General features: G+C 41.9%; 1 protein-coding gene across 2 annotated transcripts in view; it reads left to right on the top strand.

The window, feature by feature from the left end:
• Window positions 1–7,687: 7,687 nt before the first annotated feature.
• Window positions 7,688–24,056, top strand: part of CRTC3 (CREB regulated transcription coactivator 3) — a gene marked incomplete at its 5' end in the record, with an annotated part of 105,991 nt that continues 89,622 nt past the window's right edge. For both annotated transcript variants that reach the window (XM_014589474.2, XM_014589473.2), the window contains 1 exon segment: window positions 7,688–7,786. In XM_014589474.2, coding sequence (XP_014444960.1) covers window positions 7,688–7,786 — 99 coding nt within the window.

The following is a 24,056-nucleotide window of genomic DNA, read 5'->3' as shown; positions in this document are numbered from 1 at the left end:
CTGTAGTCAGCCATGTGGGAATCCAGTACCTTAATTATCATACCACTTGCTGGGCCCTCCACAAGCTTTTCCAAGTCCTCTTGTACAAATAAATTCATAATTCCATTTTCCACAAATTTGTCGAAGTCCCCTTGTACAGTATTTTGCAGAATTCAATTCAGCCTCTCAGTGTGAATATTCTATTAATCACTATAGCTCAGATTCTCTTGAATTTAGCAAGCTTAATTAACTGTGTCCATGTGATAATTCAGTTACTACTTCATTCTAATTGTTACGAAAAATTATGATATTTTGCCCTTCACCTGGTACAGAAATCATTTGCTTGTTAATTCTGCCTCTATTTTCTCGTTGGCCAGTAGTAAGTAATTCTGGTTCCACTATGTTCATAAACATATATATATATATATATATATAAATATATATCTCTGAATTTGCCCATTAGGATTTGCTTACTTAAAATTTGTAAGGGTTATTTTTAGAAAAAAAAAATTACACAATTAAAACACCTTTCATAGAGAACACTTAGATCCCCAGCATGTGTTTATGAGCTTCTAAGGATTTAGAGACCCTAGTTGGGAAAAAATCCATCTAGTTGGTAGTTGATAACTGGATGGCACACACACCAGCTTTCCAGGACGAACCACGGCAGATGTGCTAATCAATTAAACAGACATCTCTGGCCAGTCTAGGTAATCTTTACCCTCTGAGTCAGTGTTGGGTTTCAAGTGCTCTATTCAATCACAGCCAGTTCCTTCAGAGTTGGAGTTAAATCCTTTCTGCTAGTTAGAAGGGATGGACTAGATAAAGGAGAAGTTCTCACTCTAGCTTTAGAGATTTGGCCTTATCAGGAAGCAGTGGGAACACTTTGAGAAGGGAGTGCTAGGAGGATTTGTTCATTGGTGGTACCCGGAGTGTAAGGAGAGGGAAGAAGGTGGAGGCAGGTATTGTTCATTCATTAATATATTCATCTGTCTGTACTTCAGTCCTCCTGTGTGATCAGCAGTGTTTGTGGAGGGGGCTGGTGAAAACATAGTATTTCCCTTCAAGAGGTCTTATTAATTGTTCAGCAAATACTTAATGAGTCCCTATGGTGTGCTAGGGATTAGGATGGACATTAGGAATACAGTTGTGTGAAAGCAAAGCACAGTCTCCTGGTGGGTTTGGGGATTTAATGGGGAAGACATTCAGTTAAGAAAGAAGGATACACTTTGGTGATCATTACAGAAGGGGAAGTGGATGGAGTTCTGGGCATGTATGGTAGGGATCCTCACCTCTTCTAGTGGCGTGAAGGATTAGTGGGAGTAGGGAAGGCATTTGAGGGAATATGTGCTGAGGGAGGGAATGTGTTTCAGGCACAGAGAACAGAGGTTCAGCCAGGGCAGGAGGAGAGTGATTTGAGATAAGGCAGAAGACATCCATAGCGATCAGGTTGTAGAGACAAGATTTGGGACTTGATCCTAAGGATAATGGAAAGTCATTGAAGCAGTTGAACCAGAGGAACTTTGCCCTTTAAAAAGATCCATCTAAGGGCTCGCAGATGGCATAATAGTTATGTTGCTGGACTCCCACACAACCAACTTGGGTTCGAGTCCTGGACCCAGATTCTTCAAACTCACACAAGGCATGTGTGCATGTGGACCCAAGATCCCAGGAGGAGAATAGAGGAGAAGGGATTACGGTATGGCCATCCCTCCTAGAGAAGGTTATTTCTTACTTTTAGTCTCTGGCAAGCATACACACCCTTTAGCAGAAATATTTCTTTCAAAAAAGAAAAGAAAAAGATCCCTCTAGGGCTGGTTCCATGGCCTAGTAGTTCAGGCAGCTGGATCCCACATGGTTAACCACACAGTTAGATTCCGGATCCCTTAGCTTTGAGAAAGACACCAGGTGCATATGTGTGCTTGCCCAAAATCCCCAAAGAGGGGAGAGATGGAGAAGGGATTGCTGTATGACCATCCTCCATAGGGAATGGTTTCTCCTCTCCCTCTCTCTTGTCTCTCTCTGGTGAGTGCATGTACCCTCTAGCTCCAGAATGGTGGATGAGATGGAAAGGGGAAGCTGTAGAGAAACCATTTTTGGGCTGCAATAATAGTTTAGTTGTGGTAGCATCATCTTGGGTACTAGCAATGGCAGACAGAGTGGTAAGTGGATTGATACTTAGGAGGTAGAAAGGACCAGATTCATGAATGGATGAGGGAAGTGAGGAAAAGCCAGGACTTGAGTTTCCAGGCTTGAGCCATTTTAAGGTGTCCTTTGTTAGGTGGGACACTGGCAGGAGCAGGGTCTGGCAGGGAGGAGATTTGAGTTTGAGGTGCCGAGGAGGCAGAGAAGTAGAGGTGTGTTCCAGTAGGCAGTGTTTATATGGTCCTAGAGCTCAGGAAGGAAGACTGGGTTAATGATATAAATCTAGGAGTCTTTGGTGTATAGTCACAGCAGTAGATTCTGCTGCCTAGGAGGGAGTTATACTGTAGAACAGAGACAGCAAACTGGAGGCCTACGTTGTGTATTTGGCCTTCTGATTTGTTTTTGTTTTTGGCCCACAAATGTGTGTGTGTTTTTAGCCAGAGGGCGTGTGCACTTTGCCAGAGAGAGACAGAGTGAGAGGGAAAGGGGGAGGGAGAAAGCACCCTAATGGGGTGTGGTCATACTGCAATCCCTTCTCCTCTGTTTTTCCATCCTGTTGGGATTTTGGACACACACACCCACAATGCACCCATAGGTTGCTGGTGGGCACCAGGCCATGAGGTGCCATGGAGTGGACGGAGGAAACTGAGACAGGTTTGGAAACTTGTCTGAGAAGTTTGGCTGCAAAGGGCAACATGTGTTGAGAAACCACAGGATCATTAGCACATCAACGTGGAGTGTTAATTTGGTTTGAATATTTCAGAGAAACCATTACATTTATATTGAAATAAGCAGTAGCTCTGTAATAGTGAGGTTTCTGAGAGAGGAGCAGAGATAAGACTGAAAAGATTAGGTTTGGGGACCAGCAGTTGGCACAATGGCTATGTTGCTGAAATCCCATGTAGGCGACTGCGGTTCGAGTCCCGGACCCTGTGGCTTAAACTCATGCCGGGCACATGTGCGTGCATGTCCAAGATCCCAAGAGGAGAATAGAGGAGAAGGGATTGTGGTGGGGCCATCCCAGGGTTGTGATTTCTCACTTTCTGTCTCTCTCTTTCTGGTGAGTACACGTGTCCTATAGCAAAAACCTCTCCACAATTTTTTAAAAAATATATCTCGGAATCTTTGATGTATAGTTATAGTGGTAGATTCTGCTGGCTAGAAGGGATTTATATTGTAGAAATATAAATAACATATTTATATTGCAGTATCTGATACTGCAAACTGGAGGCCTACATTGTGTATTTGGCCTTCTGATTTGTTTTTGTTTTTGGCCCAAAAATGTGTGTGTGTGTTTAAACCAGAGGGTATGTGCACTTGCTGGAGACAGCTAAAGGGAGAATGAGAGTTGAGACACAACTGAGTTGAGAGTGCAGTGCATGGCTGGTAGGTGGCAGAGCAGGGTTTGGGCCTGGTGGTTACACTGAATGTCTATGTACTCAACTGTTGTTTTTTGTTCTCTAAGGATATCCAATTGTATCAGCAGCGTTTGTCAAAGTCTTCTGTCCCTATTGAACTGCTGTGTTACTTCTGTCAAAAATCACTTGACCTTGTATGTGTGGATCTATTTTTGGACTCTTTATTCCATTGATCTATACATTTTTCTTTTTGAGAGTAGAGTAGTCTGGATTACTGTAGCTCTATAGGAAATCTGGAAATCAGGTAGTTTAAGGCCTCTAATTTTTTGAAAATTGCTTTGACCATTGTGGGCCCTGTACACATCCATAAATTTCAGAATTATCTTGTCAATTTCTATGAAAAGACCAGCTAGGATTCTGATTGGGATTGTGTTGACTATTGTGAGACTTTTTCAAAAAGGAATTAGTGACGCTTGGATCTCACCCCATATAGGCATTAAAGAAAAGTATATGATCATAAGTCAAAGGTGGCTGACTCAAATCACAGAGGGAGACGGGTAAGAAAAACGAGCGAGGGACCAGGAATGAGATGGTAAATGGTAGCTGATCCCAGGCTATTGTGACGGAATAACTGGATATAGTGAGGACTTGGGTGAACAGGAGTACCTCACCCTGTCTAAGAGGAAACCACTTCTCAGCACCATCCACTGCTGCCAGGCATGGATGTGAGTTTCATGTTGTCTGATCTATCAGTCAAGAGAAGTGAGAATCCAGGTTTTTATGTAGTCTCCCAGTTTTTAAAATGGAGGCTTAAGATACTGAATGTTTCAACATCTCTCAGGGCAAACAGCCCTCTCTAGGCTCTGTGGCCTCTGGGCTGCCAGTCTGTGACCTCTGACTTAGGCTGATCATTGTTTGGTCCTCATTTTCATCATCTGTAAGTGTGACGATGTTGAAGATAGCCTCAAGCTTCTCTAACTCAGTGATCCTAAATTTCTAAGGGGGAAAAGATCAAAATAACTCAGTTTTTGTTTCGTTTTATGACGAAGAGAGCGTGTGTGGGAAGGTTAGTCGGGACATTGGGTGCATGCCATCAGACCTGGCCTTTTCAGATTGGGCTGGGAACTGAACTCCAGCCTCCTGTGTGGCTTCAGGTTGTACACCATGAACCTAAGTCCTGGTTTTAAGAGGTAACTGAGAATACCAATAGTAATGATAACATATTAAGTTGTCCAAAGCTTTATGTTTTACCCACCCCTGTAATGTCTGCTCTCTTTATCCTCACACCATCTTTGGTAATGTGCCCGACCACTTGGGAGCTCTAGGTGATAAAGTCACATCTTCCAATTCCAAGCTTAGTGCTGTTTTCACTGTAGCACAACAGTCTCTGAAGCTCTAGAAATATGTGCGTGGGGAACCAGCAGGTGGTGTGGTGGTTAAGGCGCTGGACATTCCCACATGACTGACTAAGATTCAAGTCCTGGACCTGGTGGCTTGCTTTCTCACTTTCCCTCTCTCACTCTCTCTATATCTGTCTCTGGTCAAATTAAAAGTAAATGAATGAATAAATAAAATTAAAAAAATAGAAATACGTGCTTGGGAGAGAGAGCAGTTATGGGGGACAGTGAGAGGGCCTTAAGCTTGGTTGAAGACAGATCCCTAGCTAGGTTTAAAACTTAGTTTGGTTGAAGGGTCAAGGCTTTGGGCAAGAGTTGAAGCCTTTGGGAACTCTCTGAAGGCAGTTACTCTGGCATGCATTCATCTTAGTAAGCCACACTGCCTGTGTAGTACCTGACACACAGCTCTGTTGTTATATAAGTGAATGAATGGGTGGATCGGCCCTGCGAAGAAGGAATCAAAGAATTTAGATCAAGGTGGCTGAGGATTTTGTCTAGAGAATTTCAAGGAGAGAGACTCCTTGAGTCTAGTCAGTGCTTTTAGAACATTCAAACTGAAAGCTGAAAGACCTTATTCTTAAACGCAGCTCATAGATGGGAAAAGCTCACCATGTTCTCGTCTTGTTTAACTCTGAGATCTGGGTTTTGATTAATAGATTATAACCATCTGCCTGTGCGGTATGTTTGAGAAAGCAAATCCTGCAGGTATAAGGAAGTCAAGGCCACTAAGGGGTTTTATACCTTTTAACATTTCCAAACAAATACAAGACCTTATGTTTGGAGATGCAACATAGAATGATAAGGTGTCTGGAGTTTCTTTCAGTGAAACGCAATAGCTAATGGATGGGGTAAAGATGAAACAAGGTTGAACATAAGTTGGTAATTGTTGAAACTGGGAGATGGGGCTTTAATATACGTGTCTATTTTGTATGTATTGGTAGTCAGAAAAGACGTGACACATTTTTGCCTAGAAAAACAGAAAAAATACATTATGACTTTTCTGACAACCCAGTATTTAAAATTTTCCCGAATAAATGTAAACAAAATCAGCGAGCTTCATTGGCTCAGCAATGCTTTCAGTCCATCTAACTACTTGTTAAAAATTTTTCTTTTTATAAATAGGAAGATCATTGAGAGAAATGGGATAAGAGAAAAGAGTTAGGCAAAAATAGGAATGTAAGCAATGAGTTAGACAGCCAAGGCTTGGACCTCCCTCTAGCTGTGTGACCTTGGGCAAGTCCCTGAACTTGCCTGAGTCTGGGTCTCCAGATCTGTGAAAGCAGAATATCATAGTCTCCTTTGCATGGTTATGGGAGGACTAGGGATCACGTAAACTAAGCATCTCGTCCTAGGGGTTCAGACCCAGTAGTTTTTATTGTTACTAGTCAAAGAGAGTAATGAAAGGTCAAAAATCTGCCTTAGGGCTCTTGTCTATAACCACTTTCTTCCCTATATGTATTACAAGTGCCAAGGGTTATGTAACCACAGAACTAATTTATTATTTTAGAGACAGAACTCTTAAAGACCGCATTGGATCACTTTGGGGTTTACAAGAACTGTAACTAATTTACTGCCTTTTGAAAAATGAAGTAAAGAAGAACTTAACTGAAGAAAGGCATATTAAAGCAGTGGGAGACTGTTTTATACCTGTTGAATTGGCCTCCTTCCTCACCCCAATTAATGCTAATATCCAGTGTTAGTGAGTTGGTTGATGAAACCATTTTCTCATACGTATATTGGTAAGCCTTTTGGGTAAGCATTTTGGCAGTAGGTATTGAGAACCATCAAAAGGCCCTTACCCAGAGATTTAGAAATCACTTTTTGGAATGCGCCCTAAGGATATAACTAAGAAGAAGTGTTATATAGCCATTAAATATGATTATGTAACAATATAGAAAAGGCTTTTAAGTGAGCAAGGTTGTTCCTATATTACAGTCACAGCTGTGCATTTATTATATATAAATGTAAGTGGAGACGAGAAGAGTGTCAAAAAGGGAAAAAAAGGAACCAGCAAGTGGCATGGTGGGTAAGGCGCTGGACTCCCATATGTCCAACAATGGTTTGAGTCCTGGGACTGATGGCTTACGTTCTCACTTTTTCCCTCTCTCTCTCACTATCTCTGGTGAGTGCATATGCCTTATAGCAATTTGAAAAATAATAATAAAATTAAATAATTATTTTTTAAAAAAGGAAGGGAAAAACAGTTAATGAGGTAGGGTCATAGGTTGTAGCCTTGTTTTTCATTTTAGAGAGGTTTTTGCTATAGGGCACATGCACTTGCCAGAGAGCTGGAGAGAGAAAGATCAAAAGTGAGAAATTATTCCCCCCAGAGGGGGATGGCCACACTGCAATTCCTTCTCCTCCGTTCTCCTCTCGAGATTTTGGGCACACATGCACACTTGCCCAGCATGAGGTTAAGGTGCTGGGTCCAGGACTTGAACTGCAGTGGACTGTGTGGGAGTCTAGCAAAATAACCATTACACCATCTGCTGGTCCCTGATGCCTGGTTTTTCTTTAAGAAATTCTTTTATTGTTGTTAAAGATCGTGCCTACATACCTACACCTTGCAAAAATACCTTACTATCAAAGTACCTGGGACATTTGTAACATGGCTAATTCTTTCTAAAACGAGAGTAATCAAAACCAAAAAGTACCAGAAATCTGAAGGTAGTATTCATTGAAGTAGAGAAAAAATTGAAACCAAGACTTTCATTTTTGAACCATTCTGCTGCAAACTGCTATACTTTGGTGCTTCTTTTGAATCTTTGCTGTCATCTCTTAATGTTCTTGAAATTGCTTTGTTTCCAGGTTCAATTTCAGAAACTTCAGCAACTGCGCCTTACACAGTACCATGGAGGATCCTTACCCAATGTGAGCCAGCTGCGGAGCAGTGCATCAGAGTTCCAGGTACCTCCAGATGTGTACTTAAAGCTGAATGCAGTGTAAAAAGATAAGCAAGATTATCTCTAAAAAGATAAGATCTTAAAGGATAAACTGGGTCTAGGTATAATTCAGTCTTCTGGAAAGTCCATCCATATTCTTACAGTTTCTTTTGTCTTTCTTTTTTAAAAAAATTTGCTAGAGGGTGTATGTACTCACTACAGATAGAGAGAGGTGGGGAAAGGGAGAATTCATCCCATGGGATGTGGTCACACCACAATCCCTTCTCCATTTCTCCATTCTGTTGGGATTTGGGCCACTCATATACATGTACCTGGTATGTTTTTCAAGCCAACAAGACTTGGATTTGAACCTCATGGTCAATCATGTGGGATTCAGCTCCCTTAACCACCAGGCCATGGGGTACATAGTTCAATTTGTTCTGTTACTAATGATGTTTTCTTTTATTAATTAAGGTGGTGTCTGTCAGGCATCTCAACTGTAAAGTCATTCTTTTCCCCTTTGTAATGAACAATATTTGCTGAGGAGGTACTTAATCCTGACTCTCATTAACCCTTCAGTTTTTACATGCATTTATATCTGTGTATAGTTTTATGGTTTCCCATAATGTATAACTTCTTGAAAAAATTTTGATGCTCACATTATCCTTGATTAGGCCTATAGAAGCCCTCTTACAGACTGAGAATTCTGACAAACTGAGAAAAAAAGGGAATCTTGGAATCACAGGTTTTTGTTTTTTTTTTTAAGTTTATTCATTCATTTCTTTTATGACAGTTAGAAAGACAAGTATCTTTGGGGCCAGTGGGTGGCATGGTAGTTAAAGTGTGGGACTCCCACATGGCTGATCATGGTTTGAGTCCTGCATCTGGCAGCTTGTTTTCTCACTTTCTCTCTCTTTCTCCCTCTTTCTCTGGTAAGAACATGTACCCTATAGTGAATTAAAAAATAATAATAATGGGACCAGCGATGGTGTAATGGTTACATTGCTGGACTCACATGTAGTTGACCACAGTTCATGTCCTGGACCTGATGATTTAAAATTTGTACTTAAAATTCATACTTAAAATTCATGGGTGCATGTGCATGTGTGCCCAAGGTCCCAAGACGAGAATGGAAGAGAAAGGATTGTGGTGTGACCATCCCCTCTGGGGGGTGATTTCACGCTTTCTATCTCTCCAGCGAGCACATGCACTTTATAACAAAAATCTCTCTCTCTAAAATAACAATAATAATAATAAAACATTAAATAAATAATTCTTTAAAAGAAAAAAGAAAGATAAGTACCCTCAACAGGGTCTCATGACATGATCATTCCATTAGCCTTCCTAGCCAGCTGAGATCACAGGTATGCATGCTTATCCAGTGTAGCTGGGCTACAGGTTTTTTTTCGTTTTTCTTTTCTTTTTGCCAGAGGGCTTCTGTATTTGTCAGAGGAGGAGAGGAAAAGCACTTCCCATGGGGAGTGGTCACACTGCAATTCTTTCTTCTCTCTTTTATCCTCCTTTTGGCATTGTTGGGCATGCATTCATATGGGCCTGGCATGTTTGTTCAGCCACTGGGTCTGGGATTTGAACTGTGAGGTCATCCATGTGGGCTACCATAACCATTAGGTAATGGAAGCAGCCCAGATATCCTTTTAAAATTTTTCTTAGAGGGCATGTGTGCTGGCTGGAGAGAGGAGAGAGAGAGAAAAAGTGAGAAATAACCCTTTCAGGGGAGATGGCCTTACCACAATCCCTTCTTCTTTCTCTGCTCTTATCTTGGGATTTTGGGCACTCATGAACATGCGCCAGGTGTGATTTTTAAGCCGTCAGGTTCAGAACTCAGACTGTGGTTGGCCATATGGGGAGTCTAGTACCTTATCCGCCACACCACCTGCTAGACCCACCAGATTGTGTTTTTTTTTTTTTTTTCAAATTACAAAAAATTATTTTATTTAACTTTATTTATTTATTTATTTTAATTTGACCAGAGAGGGAGGGAGGAGAGGAGGGGGAGAGAAAGGAAAAAAAAGAGAAAGAGAGGGAGAAAGTGAGAAAGTAAGCAGCTAGGTCTGGGACTCGAACTGTGGTCAGCCATGTGAGAGTCCAGCATCCTTAACCATCATACCACCTGCTGGCCCCTCAGATTTTTTTTTTTTCAAAGAATTATTTCATTTAACTTTATCCATCTGTTTATTTTAATTTGAGCAGAGAGAGAGAGAGAGAAAGTGAGAAAGCAAGTCATCAGGTCTGGGACCTGAACCACAGTCAGCCATGTGGGAGTCCAAAGTAAACTTTTTTGAGGTATAATTTACTACTGTACATTTCATCTTTTTTTTTTTTTTTAAATGCCAGAGAGTGTGTATGCGAGATAGAAAGTACCCTCTACAGGGCTTGGTTATACTTCAGTCCTCTTCCTTCAGTCCTTGAACCTGCCAAGATTCTGGACATGTATATTTACATCTGGCATGTTTTCAGGCCAGCCAGGCTGGGGACTCAAACCATGGTCAGCCTATGGCTTCCAGCTCCTCAGTCTGGTGTACAATGGACTGCACTATGGAGGCTGGGCCTTAATTTTATTTTTTGTTTTTTAGTTTTTGCTATAAGTTGTATGCAGTTGCTGGAGAGGAAAAAAAAAAAGAAAGTGAGAAATCACCCTCCAGGGGTAATGGTCTTGCCTCAATCCCTTCCCCTCGACTCTCTTGGGATTTGGGGTATGCGTGCACATGTGCCTGTTATGATTCAAACTGGGCAGTCAGCCATGTGGGATCGGGCTTCCTTAATCTCCATGCTACCTCCTAGCCCAAAAAAGAGCAGAAGTTTTAGGTTTCAATGCAGTCTAGTTTATTGATTATGATTTGTGCTTTTTCAGTCTTTTCTAAGAATCCTTTGCATAACTCAAGGTCACAAAGGTTTTTTTAAACTATGTGTTCTTCTAGAAGTTTTTGGTTTTACACTTAGGTAATTATGAGTTTTTGTTTGTTTGTTTGTTTTATTTAGGGTTTTACTATGTCTCAATCCTCCTGCCACAGCTTCCTGAGTTTCTGGGATTACAGGCATGTGCTACAGTGCTTAGCTTTTAGAGTGGGCTGGGAATTGTACCTGGACACCCCCCCCATACCCTTCACTTTCAAGTAGCAACATCTTTTAGTGTATGCTGTGGCTAAGCCAGTATTTTTTTTTTTTTTTTTTAAGAATTATTTTTATTTAACTTTATTTAAATTTGACCAGAGAGGGGCAGAGTGAGAGAAAGAGAGAAGGAACGTGAGAAAGTAAGCTGCCAGGTCTGGGACTTGAACTGCAGTTGGCCATGTGGGAGTCCAGTGCCCTTAACCACCATGCCATCTGCTGGCTCCACCAGAGTCATTTTTTAATGTGATGCAAAGTATGGGTTTGAGTCCCACTTTTTCAGTGTTTTAAAATCAAAAAAAGCTTTTAAGCAGAGTCTTGCTCTGTTGCCCAGATAGGCCTCAAATGTGTGATCCCCTTTTCTTAGTGCCCCAAGTCTCTGGGATTCCAGACACATGCCACTTTGCCCTACTTAGGTTCACTTATTTATTTATTGCATAGGGATTGTTCTAGCACTGTTTATTATACAGACTTTTTTCTCTTTTGATTTGCATTGGCACCTTTGTTGAAAACCAGTTAAGCATATATGTGTGGGTCTATTTCTGGACTCTGGCTTCTGTTCCTTTGGTCTGTCATTTTGTTAACACCATCGTGTCTTGATTACTGTACCCTTATAGGAAGGTTTGCAATCAGGCAATGAGAGTCCTCCAACTCCTTTTTTTTTCTAAGTTGCTTTGCTTATCCATAACGTTTTACAATGAGCTTGTTGATTTCTACAAAAAACAATCCTGCTGGGATTTTAAATGATCTATAGATTGGTTGGGGAGAATTAATGTCTGAGTAGAAGGGAGTTTTCTAGTCCATGAGCATGGGACACACAGAAGCACAGATTTTTTTCGAAGTAAGTTGCTTTTAATAATTTTTTTTACGTAAGTCTTCCTTTTATATTTTCCCCCTTTATTATTATTTTTTTAACTGACTAATAAAAACTTTATGTAATTGTGGTGTACTTGGGTTGGCCTGTGGTCTAGTAGTTGAGGAAGCCAGATCCCACATGGCTGACCACATGATTCAAATCCCAGCCTTGGCAGCTTGAAAAATATCTTGGCACATGTATCTAAAAATCCCAGCATGATGTGGTAATAGAGGCAAAGGGACTGTGGCATGATCGTGCCACATTTGGGGGTGCTTTCTCACCTCTCTCTCTCTCTCTCTGGCAAGCACATGCATCCTATAGTAAAATCTAAAACATGTGGAATGACTCAGTCAAGCTAATGAATTTATGTATTATCTCATATCCTTATGACTTTTTTTTGTGGTGAGAATCTACTCACTTAGCAATTTTCAGGTATGCAGCGTAACTATTGTTACCTTGATGTACAATAGATCTCCTAAACACATTCTTTTTTTTTTTTTTAAGAATGATTTTATTTAGATTTATTCATTTTATTCATTTATTTATTCTAGTTTGACCAGAGAGGGACAGAGAGAGAAAGAGAAAGTGAAAAAGCAAGCCACCAGGTCTAGGACTCAAAGCACAGTCGACCATGTGGGAGTTTAGTGTCCTTAACCACCACGCCATCTGCCGGCCCCCTATTCATTTTTTTTTTTTTTTTTTTGAGAGATTTTTTGCTATAGGATGCATGCACTTGCCAGAGACAGAAAGGAAGAAATCACCTCTCAGGGGTATGACCAGGCCACAGTCTCTTCTCCATTCTCTTCTCAAGAATTTTGGGCATGCATGCATGTGTGTCCAGCCTGAATTTTAAGCTGCTGGGTCTAGGACTCAAACTGTAGTCAGTCACATGGGAGTACAGTGCCTTAAACACTACACCACCTGCTGGCTCTCATTCTTTTCTACTCCTTTTATATTTGTGGAGCAATTTGGAGTTTGCAGAATTCGTCCCCGTCTGTTATTTTACTGGTCCTTACTGCAACATTGGTTGTTGCATGTAGTACTGTTTTATGTTTTGTTTTTACATATTTTTTTTTACTTTTTTTTTTTTTTTTGAGAGGTTTTTGCTGTAGGGCGTGCATGCACCAGAAAGACAGAGACAGAGAGACAGAAAGCGAGAAATCACCCCCCGGGGGGATGGCCACACTGCAATCCCTTCTCCTTTCGGGATCTTGGGCACGCACGCACACGCTCCCAGCGTGAGTTTAAGCTACCGGCTCCAGGACTCTAACTGCAGTTCACTACATGGCAGTCCAGAAACATAGCTATTATGCCAACTGCTGCTCTCTGTTTTTTGAATTAAAAAGAAATTAAAAAAAAAAAATTTTCTGTAAGGTGTGTGTGGTTGCTGGAGAAAGATAGAAAGAGAGAGGGAAAGTGAGAAATCAGCTCCACAGAGGATAGTCACACCACAGTCTCTTCTCCTTTTGGAACTTTGAGGATACATGCACATGTACCAAGCTTGTGTTTCACACTGCCAGGTTTGGGACTCGAACCACACAGCTGGCCATGTGGGATCCAGCCATCTTAACCACCATGCCATCAGCTCACCCAGGATAATAACTGTTTTAATATGGTTGGAGACCAATTTTCTTTTTTTTTTTTTTTTTTAAAGAATTAATTTAATTTAATTAATATTATTATTTTACTTTGCTGTAGGGCATGTGTGCTCAGGAGAGAGAGAGAGAGAGAAAGAGAAAGCGAAAGCAAGCATCCAGAAATGGGACTCGAACCTCGGTCAACCTTGTGGGAGTCCAGTGCCTTAACCACCACGTCACCCACTAGCCCCAAAGACCAATTTTCTATTCTAATGGAAGATCTAAAAGCACATTGTTTTCTTCTAACCCAGTGAGCCCTTATACAGATAACAGACTTATCAGAGGAGTAAACAAAAGCAAGCTTTTCAGGCTTCCTCTTAATCATTCTTAGCAAGGGGTGGGTCATCAGTCTAGGAATGCCAGGGTTACAGTCCTCATATTTTTAGGCAGTCTGGCACATGCATACTGAAGACAGAGAAGAGGCAGTGGATATTCTCTCTCTGAAGGCCGGATCAGTCTCTTCTAGTTAGTGGAGGGATGATCAATTGATCATTTCACTAGGTCGTTCAAACTTGCATAGCAGCCAGGGCACCTGATGGCAGCCACAGAGAGAAGAGAGGGACTGCTTAAGGCTATCTGGGTATAGTGTAGCTTTTCATAGCCTTTATATAACCCGTCTATTCCCTTTAAATTGTATCTTAAAAACAAACCACAAACCTTACTTTTCACATCTCTATCTACTACATTTTAACAAAGATGTGTCATCTTGTTTTTAATTGTTTATAAGTTCTCACTAATTTAGAAAACAATCTGGTGGCCAAGGAAGAAATCCTTTGTATGGCAGCAAAGGCTTGGAAGGTTAGGTGCAGAAGGGTGGTTTTCTTGAGGTCCAGTTCCTATACAGGTGAATGAAATGAGGCCCAAAGTTTGCATAGCAAGTGTTATAGAGAACCAGGCCTTCGGATCAAGTCTTTGACTCCTAGTTCAATTTCAGTGGTTTCTCTTTTTTTTTTTTCTTTTTTTGGAGAGGTTCTTGCTATAGAGCATGTGCGCTTGCCAGAGAGACAGAGAGACAGAAAGCGAGAAATTACCCTTCAGGAGGGATGGCCATGCCACAGTCCCTTCTCCTCCATTCTCTTGGGACCTTGGGCATGCACGCACGCATGCCTGGTGTGTGTTTAAGCCACTGGGTCCAGGACTTGAACCACAGTCGACTACATTGGAGTCCAGCGACATAGCCATTACGCTAACTGCTGGTCCCCAGTGGCTTCTCTTTATGTCGTTTCCTTTCAAGTTGTATAAGGTTCTCTAAAAAAACCCAAAAAATTGACAAAAGCAAATCAGTTAGAACCTGTCCTGTAGCCTAGGGTTTAAGGGAGCCAGATCCCACATGTTTGACTACAGTTCAAATCCTGGTCTTGGTGGCTTGAAAAACATGCTGATGTATGTGCGTGTATGCCCAAAATCACAGTGAAGAGATGAACGGGTTATGGCGTGACCATGCGCCATGAGGAGTGCTTTCTCCTTCTCCCTCTTTCTGTCTCTCTCTGGCTATTGCACACACTTTCTGGCTTATAAACAACAAAACAAAAAATAAATCAATTAAATTCAAACAAATGGAAAACATAGTGATATTAATCTCAAAGTATTACTACTCACAGTAGCTCACATTTATTGAGTTTGTGCCATGTGCCAGACACTGTGTTAAGCCCTCTACATAGATGATTTGAGTCTCAGGAAATCCCTTTGTGGTTGATGTATGTATTTGGTAATTGTCACAGTGTTATTTGACTTTTATGTGATAAATTGCATAGCAGGAAATTGTGAAAAGCAAAAACTCCAAGTAAATAACAATGTGACAATAGTACAATTAGAGGTTTTTTTTTTTTTTTGGAGAGATTTTCGCTATAGGGTGTGCGTGCTCGCCAGACAGACAGAGACAGACAGAGACAGAAAGCGAGAAATCACCCCCCAGGGGGATGGTCACGCTACAATCCCTTCTCCTCCATTCTCCTCTCGGGATCTTGGGCACACACGCACATGCACCCGGCGTGAGTTTTAAGCCACTGGGTCCGGGACACGAACCGTGGTCGACTACGTGGGAGTCTAGCGACATAGTCGTTACACTAACTGCTGGTACTGTAAATATTTTTAACAGAACCAGCATAATACTGTAATGTATAACTTCATATCTTTCTTTTTTCCTGCCATGAACATTTTCCCATATGTTTAAATGGTCTTTTTTTATTATTTATTTTTTAATTTATTCACTCATTTATTTTAATTTGACCAGAGAAAGACACAGCAAGAAAGAGAGGGAGGGGGCCAGCAGTTGGCGTAATGGCTATGTCGCTGGACTCCCACATGGTCGACCTCAGTTCAACTCCCGGACCCGGTGGCTTAAACTCATGGCGGGCGCGTGTGCCTGCATTCCCAAGATCCTGAGAAGAGAATGAAGGAGAAGGGATTGTGGCATGGCCATCCCCCCTGGGAGGTGATTTCTCACCTTCTTTCTGTCTCTGTCTGGCGAGCGCACGTGCCCTATAGCAAAAACCTCTCCAAAAAAAAAAGAAAAAAAAAAAAAAAAAAAAAGAAAGCAAGCCACCAGGTCCAGGACTCCAACCATGGTCAGCCATGTGGGAATGTCTAGCGCCTTACCCACCATGCCACCTGCTGGCCCCAATATGTTTAAATGGTTTTCTAAAACATCATTTCTTGTTTTTCTTTTAAAGAGGTTGTTGCCAGAGGACACATGCATTCACTAGAGAGAGAGACAGACAGACAGTGAGAGGGAAAGTGAGAAATCATCCTCTGGGGATGGTTATGCCGCAGTCCCTTCTCTTCTTTTCTCCTCCTGGGATCTTGGGCATGCACGTGTATGTGTCCATGTTTTGAGCCACCAGGTCTGGGACTCAAACTGTGGTTGGGCATGTGGGAGCCCAGCAATGTAACTACTGTGCCATCTGCTGGTCCCATAAAACATTTCTAATGACTGTGATATTTTTATTGTATGGAAGTACCACAATTTATGTAACTGCTCCCTTACTGGTAGATGTTTGCATTGTTTTCACTATTCATAGTATATACTGTGTATGTGCATATAAACTGATCATATACATTAGGCCAAATAAATTCAATATTAACGTTTAAAAAAGGAGAAATTAAATCTGAACATAATTGATATAATTTGCAACTACTAATAAAGTTTAAGCTAAAAAAAATCGGGACCAGCAGTTGGCATAATGGCTTTGTCGTTGGACTCCCATGTAGTCGACTGTGGTTTGAGTCCCAGACCTGGTGACTTAAACTCAGCCGGGCACATGTGTGTGTATTAGTCACTGGCCATATGTGGCTATTTGATGTAAATTAGTTAAGATGAATATAATTAAAGATTTAGTTCCTGGGTTGCATGTTTGAAGAGCTCAATAGCCATCTGTTGCTGGTGGCTATCATTTGGGCAACGCTATCCCTAGTTGTTATCATTCTTTTTTTTTTAAGATTTTTTTTTAAGAATTATTTTATTTAACTATATTTATTATTACTATTATTATTATTATTTTCCAGCTTGATCAGAGAGAGACAGAGAGAAAGAGAGGGGAAAGTGAGAAAGCAAGCCACCAGGTCTGAGACTTGAACCGAGATTGGCCATGTGGGAGTCCTGTAACTTCAATCACTATGCCACCTGCCAGCCCCCACAATGTTTAGCATTCTTGTGCCACTCTCTGTATCCTCCTTTCAATGGCAGATTAAGTCCTTACCTTTCCCTTAAATTAGGGCCCAGTGCTTTTTTTTTTTTTTAAGAATTATTTATTTTAAATTTTATTTATTCATTCATTTATTTTAATTTGACGAGAGAGAGAGAGAGGGAAAGGGAGAGGGAGAGGGAGAGAAAACAAGCCACCAGGTCTGGGCTCAAAACATGGTTGACCATGTGGGCGTGTCCAGCATCTTAACCACCACGCCACCTGCTGGTCCCTGCCCAGGGCTTTAAAGTGATCTTTTCCTCCCTTCTTTCCTTTGTCAGCCAATCAGATTTCTATATGTTGGCTACAGGGCTTATCTGAATGTCAAGACAAGGACTCAGATTAATTTTCATATAAAAAAAACCTTGATTCTCCACTTAGCCGCTCTGAGGCACATGAATTTCTTTTTTTTTCCCCAAGAAATATTTTATTTAACCTTATTTATTTATTTAAATTTGACCATAGAGGGACAGAGTGAGAGTCAGAGAAAGTGAGGGAAAGTGAGAAAGCAAGTTGCCAGGTCTGGGATTCAAACCACAGTCAACTATGTGGGAATCTAGCACCCTTAACCATGCCACCTGCTGGCCCCAAGATATGTGAATTTCAAAAGAGGATGCCTGCAAAGTCACATGTCTAGTGGCTAGACTTTCCCACTTAACAGGTGGCAGTTACTCTGAAAGATGGTGTCGCGGCACTCATCCTTAAATTATACCGCAGACAAACAGCAGGTAGTCTTATGAATGAGCAGATTCACCCCAGAGGACCTCGTGTTCTGTTCCTTCTCTCCTTTGAGAGAACAGTTAACAGCCTTTTTTTTTTTTTTACTCTTCATTGACCGATGAACAAATACATAAACTCAGGAAGTGTTTCTTGAGCACCTGCTCCCATGGTTGTGGGCTCTATATCAGGCAGAGGAACCTGAAATGAGTAAGCCAAACTCCAGGAATTTCATAACCCAGTTAGTGCTTGTTTAATACCATCAGCTTTGAGTCCCACATGGGAGGCCTGGGTAGCCTGTGTCCGGCCACTGCTCCCCAGTGAACAAGGGCTGTTCTGCTGTAAATGGTCTTGGAATCTCGGAGACTATCCCAGGATGATTCTGTCTTGAGTCAGATCAGTTCTCCGCAGAGACCTCAGACTAGCACCTTCTGCCATCTAATGGTCCTTGGCGTTCTGTCTGCATGTCTTGCTCCTCAGGCTCCGTGTGCATCTCTCATGCGGTTCCATGTGTCCTGCAGTCTTGGCTGTGGCTTGCCCTGAGCCTCTGTTCTTCCTGAGTACTGCCCGGGATGAACTGTGGTGTGTGACAAGAGTACGGACTTCAATGTAAGGCAGACCTAAGTGGCAGTCCTCATTCCTCTGCTCATTTGCTCATTTCATCTCTAGTTTGGAACATTTTCTCAGCCTCTGTAAGCCTTTTTTTGGGGGGATGTAAAATAGGGATGAAGGTAATAACTATCTAAAGGATAAATGGAGATAATGAGGGGAACTGTGGCATGGACTAAGGGATTTGAGAGCTGGAGTGTATTAGTGGAACTGGAGTGTAAAGATAAATGATTCCTTCCCAAGCCACTAACTACATTCTGTTGTGTATGTTCCTTCGTCATAGTTTGTGGCTTTTGTGGCACAGTCATCTGCTCAAAACTTAAAAGTGGGAGGGAATTTGGTTCCCAAGGTTATAAACCTTAGCCAGCCCTGCTCTTGGGTACAGCATGCTCTGCAACAATACTCTTATCCAAGTACTGCAAGATATAATGAGCGAGGGCAGCAACCTTGGGTCTCTGCGTGAGATTTAAGGGGCCACATTTACACATTATTTTAGCATGAATTATTTTTAGGAAAGATTTTTCACTAGTCACCAATATCATCTATTTTATGTTGTGTCTTATATTCTTTTCCAGAGAGTGACATTTTTCTAACTTTGTCTCTAAATTATTAGTAGTCTGTACCTCTCAAACTGCATGTACTTTGCAACTGTGATTTTTACTATCTCTGTTGATTTGCTTGCTGGTTTGCCTTTGATTCGAGAAGAACATGTTCTCTTCTGCCTAAGGAAATAGTGGGAAGCATAGAAAGTTAAGGTTTACTTAATAGTTTTGGAATGCACATCTGTCCCAAAATAGGAACTGTGACCAGGAATATGGCTGTCATATTTTTAATACAGATTTGAATAGTATTTTCCCCCTTCCTTTTAATCTAACCATACATGTTGAGTAGAAGACTTGCAGAATGAGAGAGAAAGGTAGACAACTATTGTGTAGCAGTCTAGAGTAAAGTCTTTGAAAGTATAGAAGGGGCAAGGAAACGTCAGCCCCACACACTGAATTAGGAACATCTGTATCCATGAGGACTTAAGCAAGAGAACTGGAATATTGCCAGGTGCATTTTTGCCTTCTGCGTGTTCCCAGTGGCTCAGGGGTAGCATATTTGAGGTCTCCATAATGTCACTCTTTACAGACTGAGTTGTATGCCATTAAGTTAAACTTTTTATACTAGAAAAGTTGGAAGAGATCGGAACTCCTCCTGAGAAGTCCATCCACTGGTTAAAACCAGTGGTCTGTTAGAAAAGAAATACTGCAAGGACTCATGTGACAACATAATTTTGCTCTAACAGCTTTAGGGAAGAGGCTGGCAGGTGTCATGGCAGTTAAGACTCCTACGTGTCTGATTGTGATTTGAGTCGCAGACCAGGAGGCTTACTTTCTCACTTTCCCTCTCTCCCTCTGTTCTCCCTCTGGTCAGACTAAAAAGTAATAATAATACTAAATAAAGTTAAATAAAAATAATTCTTAAAAAGCTTTAGGGTAGTACAGTGGCCATGTGGTGTGATGGGCAAAAGGTCTGACTCTGAATTCAGTTGTGGCTTCTGTCACTTCTAGGCCTCAGTTAAATCACTTAGCATCTTTTTGCCTAAGTTTCCTTATCTTTAAAATGGGGATAGTAGTAACGCCAGTAACAGTGAGAGGGAAAGTGAGAAATCACCCGCTAGAGGCGTGGCCATGCTGTAGTCTCTTCTCCATTTTCCTGGGGGATGCAGGCACACATGCCCAGCGTGATTTTTTTTTCCAAATTATTTTATTTAACTTTATTTATTATTATTATCATTATTATTTTCCAGTTTGACCAGAGAGAGACAGAGAGAGAGAGAGGAAGTGAGAAAGCAAGCCACCAGGTCCGAGACTTGAACTGTGGTCAGCCATGTGGGAGTACAGCGTCTTTAACCACTATGCCACTTGCTGGCCCCGCGTGATTTTTTTAAAATTTTTATTTATTCATTAATTTATTTTAATTTGACCAGAGAGAGAGGGAGAGAAAGCGAGAAAGCAAGCCACCAGATTCAGGACTTGAACCACGCTCAGCCATGTGGGAGTGTCTGGCACCTTAGGCACTATGCCACCTGCTGGTCCTGTGCCCAATGTGATTTTTTTTTAAAGAATTATTTAACTTAATTTTATTTATTTATTTTAATTTGACCAGAGAGGGACAGAGAGAGAGAAAGTGAGAAAGCAAGCTACCAGGTCTGGGACTTGAACCGTGATCAGCCTTGTGGGAGTCCAGCGCCCCTAACCACCACGCCACTTGCCAACCCCGCCCAATGTGATTTTTAAGCCATCATTTCCAGGACTCGAACTGCAGTTGGTACTGTGGGAGTGCAGCACCTCAACCACCATGTCACTTGCTAGCCCTTTATCTTTTCTTTTTAAAGTTTATTTCTTACAAAGTTTATTTCTTCCATGAGAGAAAGAAAGAGTGAATGAGAGAGAGAGAGAGACAGGCACTCCCAACCTTTTCTCATCCCATGACCCACCCCCAGCCTTAGCCTTGATCACAGGCATGCGTGCATATGTCCAGCATATACTGGAAGGCTTTGGGACGTGAACCTGAGACCTTTCCACGAGGGTCTGTTCATGTTACTGTGTCACCACCCTCTTATTATGATCCCCTCCTATTATTGTTCTCATCACCGTTTCTATCACTCCTGCTACTACCGTTGTAATGACTGTGCTACCGCTGCCACCCTCTGCTGCAGCACAGGCTTGGACCTCATCCTGGGTCCAATTTCTCGAGTGCCACTTACCAGCTAGGGGTCCTTTGTAGTCTCCATTTTTGCATTTGTTACTTTGTTGTTTTGGTAGCTCTCAACCAAGGAGTCACTCTGACCAGATTGTTGTGCTCCAAGTAAGTTGTGTTACAAATAATTTGTTCTTACTATAAAATACCAATGCTTGAGGATTTACTATTTAAAAATAGAGGGTTGGCCCTGTAGTACAGTGGTTAAATGCTGTGCATTGGGAGCCAGATCCCACTGCTGACTGCAGTTTGAATCATAGCTCCAGTGGGTTGAAAAGCATTGTGTGTGTGTGCGTGTGCATGTGTGTGTGTCCCAAATCCTGACAGTAAGGGGGAAAAGGATTGTGGAATTACCATGCCTGTCCTGGGAGAGAACATGCTTTCTCTTTCTCTCACTCTCTCTCTCTGGTGAGCACATATGCTCTCTGGTAATGATAAATAAATAAAAGTGATCAGAGCTAAATCAAGGTTATCCCTACCATAACATTGTTTCTGTTCACTTCTGTTTTGAGAAGTAAGAAAGTACTTGGAGAAAGTAGCCCCTTGCTTGGCCACACTATAGCTGTACCTTCCTGTGAAAGGCGAGTGCTTTGTGTGAGGGCAGAAAATGAATTTGAGAATTGCTTGCCTTGGGGTGCTGCTGGTTCTGCCACAGAGGGTACCATTCATGCTCCTCCTTGTTCATATTCTTCCACGTGGCAAACCTCTTCCTTACTATTTGGCTCTGTTCATCCCCCAAAGCCTGGCTGGTTTTAACTTGTCCAGACTTACAGAGATGCTGGGGAAATTCTTGTTTCAACTGATAGCATAATTTTTCTGTGACATTCAAGAGCTATGGTGTCTTGCCCTGAAGTTATTCATTAAGAAGTATTATTGATTGCCCATTCTCAGTAAGATACTACATAATTCAGAGAATGTCCATTTAAGAAATTTATAATCAGGTATGATAGACTGGGTGTGTACACAATAACTATAGCACGAAAGCATCGACTCTAGTACTCTTTTTTTCTTTTAGGTTTTTGCCACAGGGTGCATGCGCTCATGAGAGAGAGAGACAGAGGAAGGGAACATGAGAAATCACCTCCCGTGGTGGCTAGCCATGCTGCAGTCCTTTCTCCTCCGTTCTTCTCTTAGAATTTGGGCACACACACACACACACACACACACACACACACGCCCACGCCCGGCATGATTCTCAAGCCACTGGGTCCAGGGCTCAAACCAGAGTGGGCTATGTGGGAATCCAGCACCTTAAGCACCAAGCCACTTGCTGGCCCTGTTCTTTTTATTTTTTAGCTTCCGTTTCTAAACTCTTATATTCAAGAAAAGTGATACATTGCATTTGTTTATAGCTTGATCCTTAATTCTTTACTTTTTATTGGAAAATTTATGTATGTTCATTGTATAGAAATTTGAAAACATATAAAATTAAAAAGGAACAGAAAAAATTAGCCATATTTTATCTACTAAAAATTACCATTTTAGTGACTAGCAGGTGGCATGGTGGTTGGGATTCTGGACTCCCACATGGCTAACCATGATTTGAGTTCCAGACCTGGCAGCTCGCTTTCTCACTTTCCCTCTCTCTTTCTCTCGGTGTGTCTCTGGTCAAATTAAAATAATAATAGTAATGGTGAATAAAATAAAATAAAATAATCCTTTAAGAAAAAATTACTGGGACCAGCAGTTGGCGTTATGGCTATGTCGCTGGACTCCCATGTAGTCGACTGTGGTTTGAGTCCCAGACCTGGTGACTTAAACTCACGCCAGGGGTGTGTGTGTGCGTGCCAAAGATCCCCAGAGGAGAAAGAGGAGAAGGGATTGCAGTGTGGCCATCTTCCCTGGGGGGTGATTTCTCGCTTTCTATTTCTCTCTCTCTCTGTCTTTCTGGCAAGCATACGCACCCAATAGCAAAAACCTCTCCAAAAAATAAAAATAAAAAAAACCCTCTATTTTAATGTTTCATTGTAGTTGTTTTTCATAGTATCTCTTTTTAAAATTGCCCTAAGGCATGGTGTGCTCACCAGAGAGGGACAGAGATAGAGAGAGAGAGACAGAGAGAAAGCACCCCCCTCCAGTGGGGCATGGTCACATTACAGGTTGTTTCCCCCCATTTCTTCATCCCATTGGAATTTGGGGGATGCACTCATACATGCTCAGCATGTTTTTTTTTGGAGAAATTTTCGCTATAGGGCGCGTGCGCTCACCAGACAGACAGAGAGAGACAGAGAGACAGAAAGCGAGAAATCACCCCCCGGGGGGATGGTCACGCTGCATTCCCTTCTCCTCCATTCTCCTCTCGGGATCTTGGGCACGCATGCACACGTGCCCTGTGTGAGTTTTAAGCCACCGGGTCCAGGACTTGAACCGCGGTCGACTACGTGGGAGTCCAGCGACATAGCCATTACGCTAACTGCTGGTTCCCGTGCCCAGCATGTTTTTCAGTTGCTTGCCTAAGATTTGAACTACTGTTGTCCATGAGGGATCCAGCTTCCTTCACCACTAGACCATGGGGCTGGCAGATTAAAGAACTTTATATCATGATGGAGCTAGGAAAGGAAGAAAGTGTGTAGGACACAGTTTAAGCAGTGTCTGAGAACAAACTTATCACAAGAGATATTGCTTAGATCAGTCCTAAATTCACCTTAATAGCTCTGCTTAACATTGCACTTCTAATGGCACCCATCCACCCCGCCAGCTCCCAACATCTCAGTACAAGACTTTTTCCTCCCTGGTTGTTTTGAACTGTTCCCCTGGAGGTGGTTCTCTCTCCCTTTGCTGACAGGGAGGTGGTGGTAGCTCCTTGCCTCCCATCTGTTCCCCAGACAATTCTTATCTTTATCTCACTCCCTCCTGGCAAATTAGAAACCTCCTTCCTACACCAGGACCTGTCCCTGCCGCCAAAGATCTCAGACACAT

Source organism: Tupaia chinensis, unplaced genomic scaffold (assembly GCF_000334495.1).
Source record: "Tupaia chinensis unplaced genomic scaffold, TupChi_1.0 Scaffold000359_1, whole genome shotgun sequence".
NCBI classification, from domain to species: Eukaryota; Metazoa; Chordata; class Mammalia; order Scandentia; family Tupaiidae; genus Tupaia; species Tupaia belangeri.
Note: the sequence above shows the minus strand (reverse complement) of the source record. Positions and strands in the feature narration are given on the sequence as shown.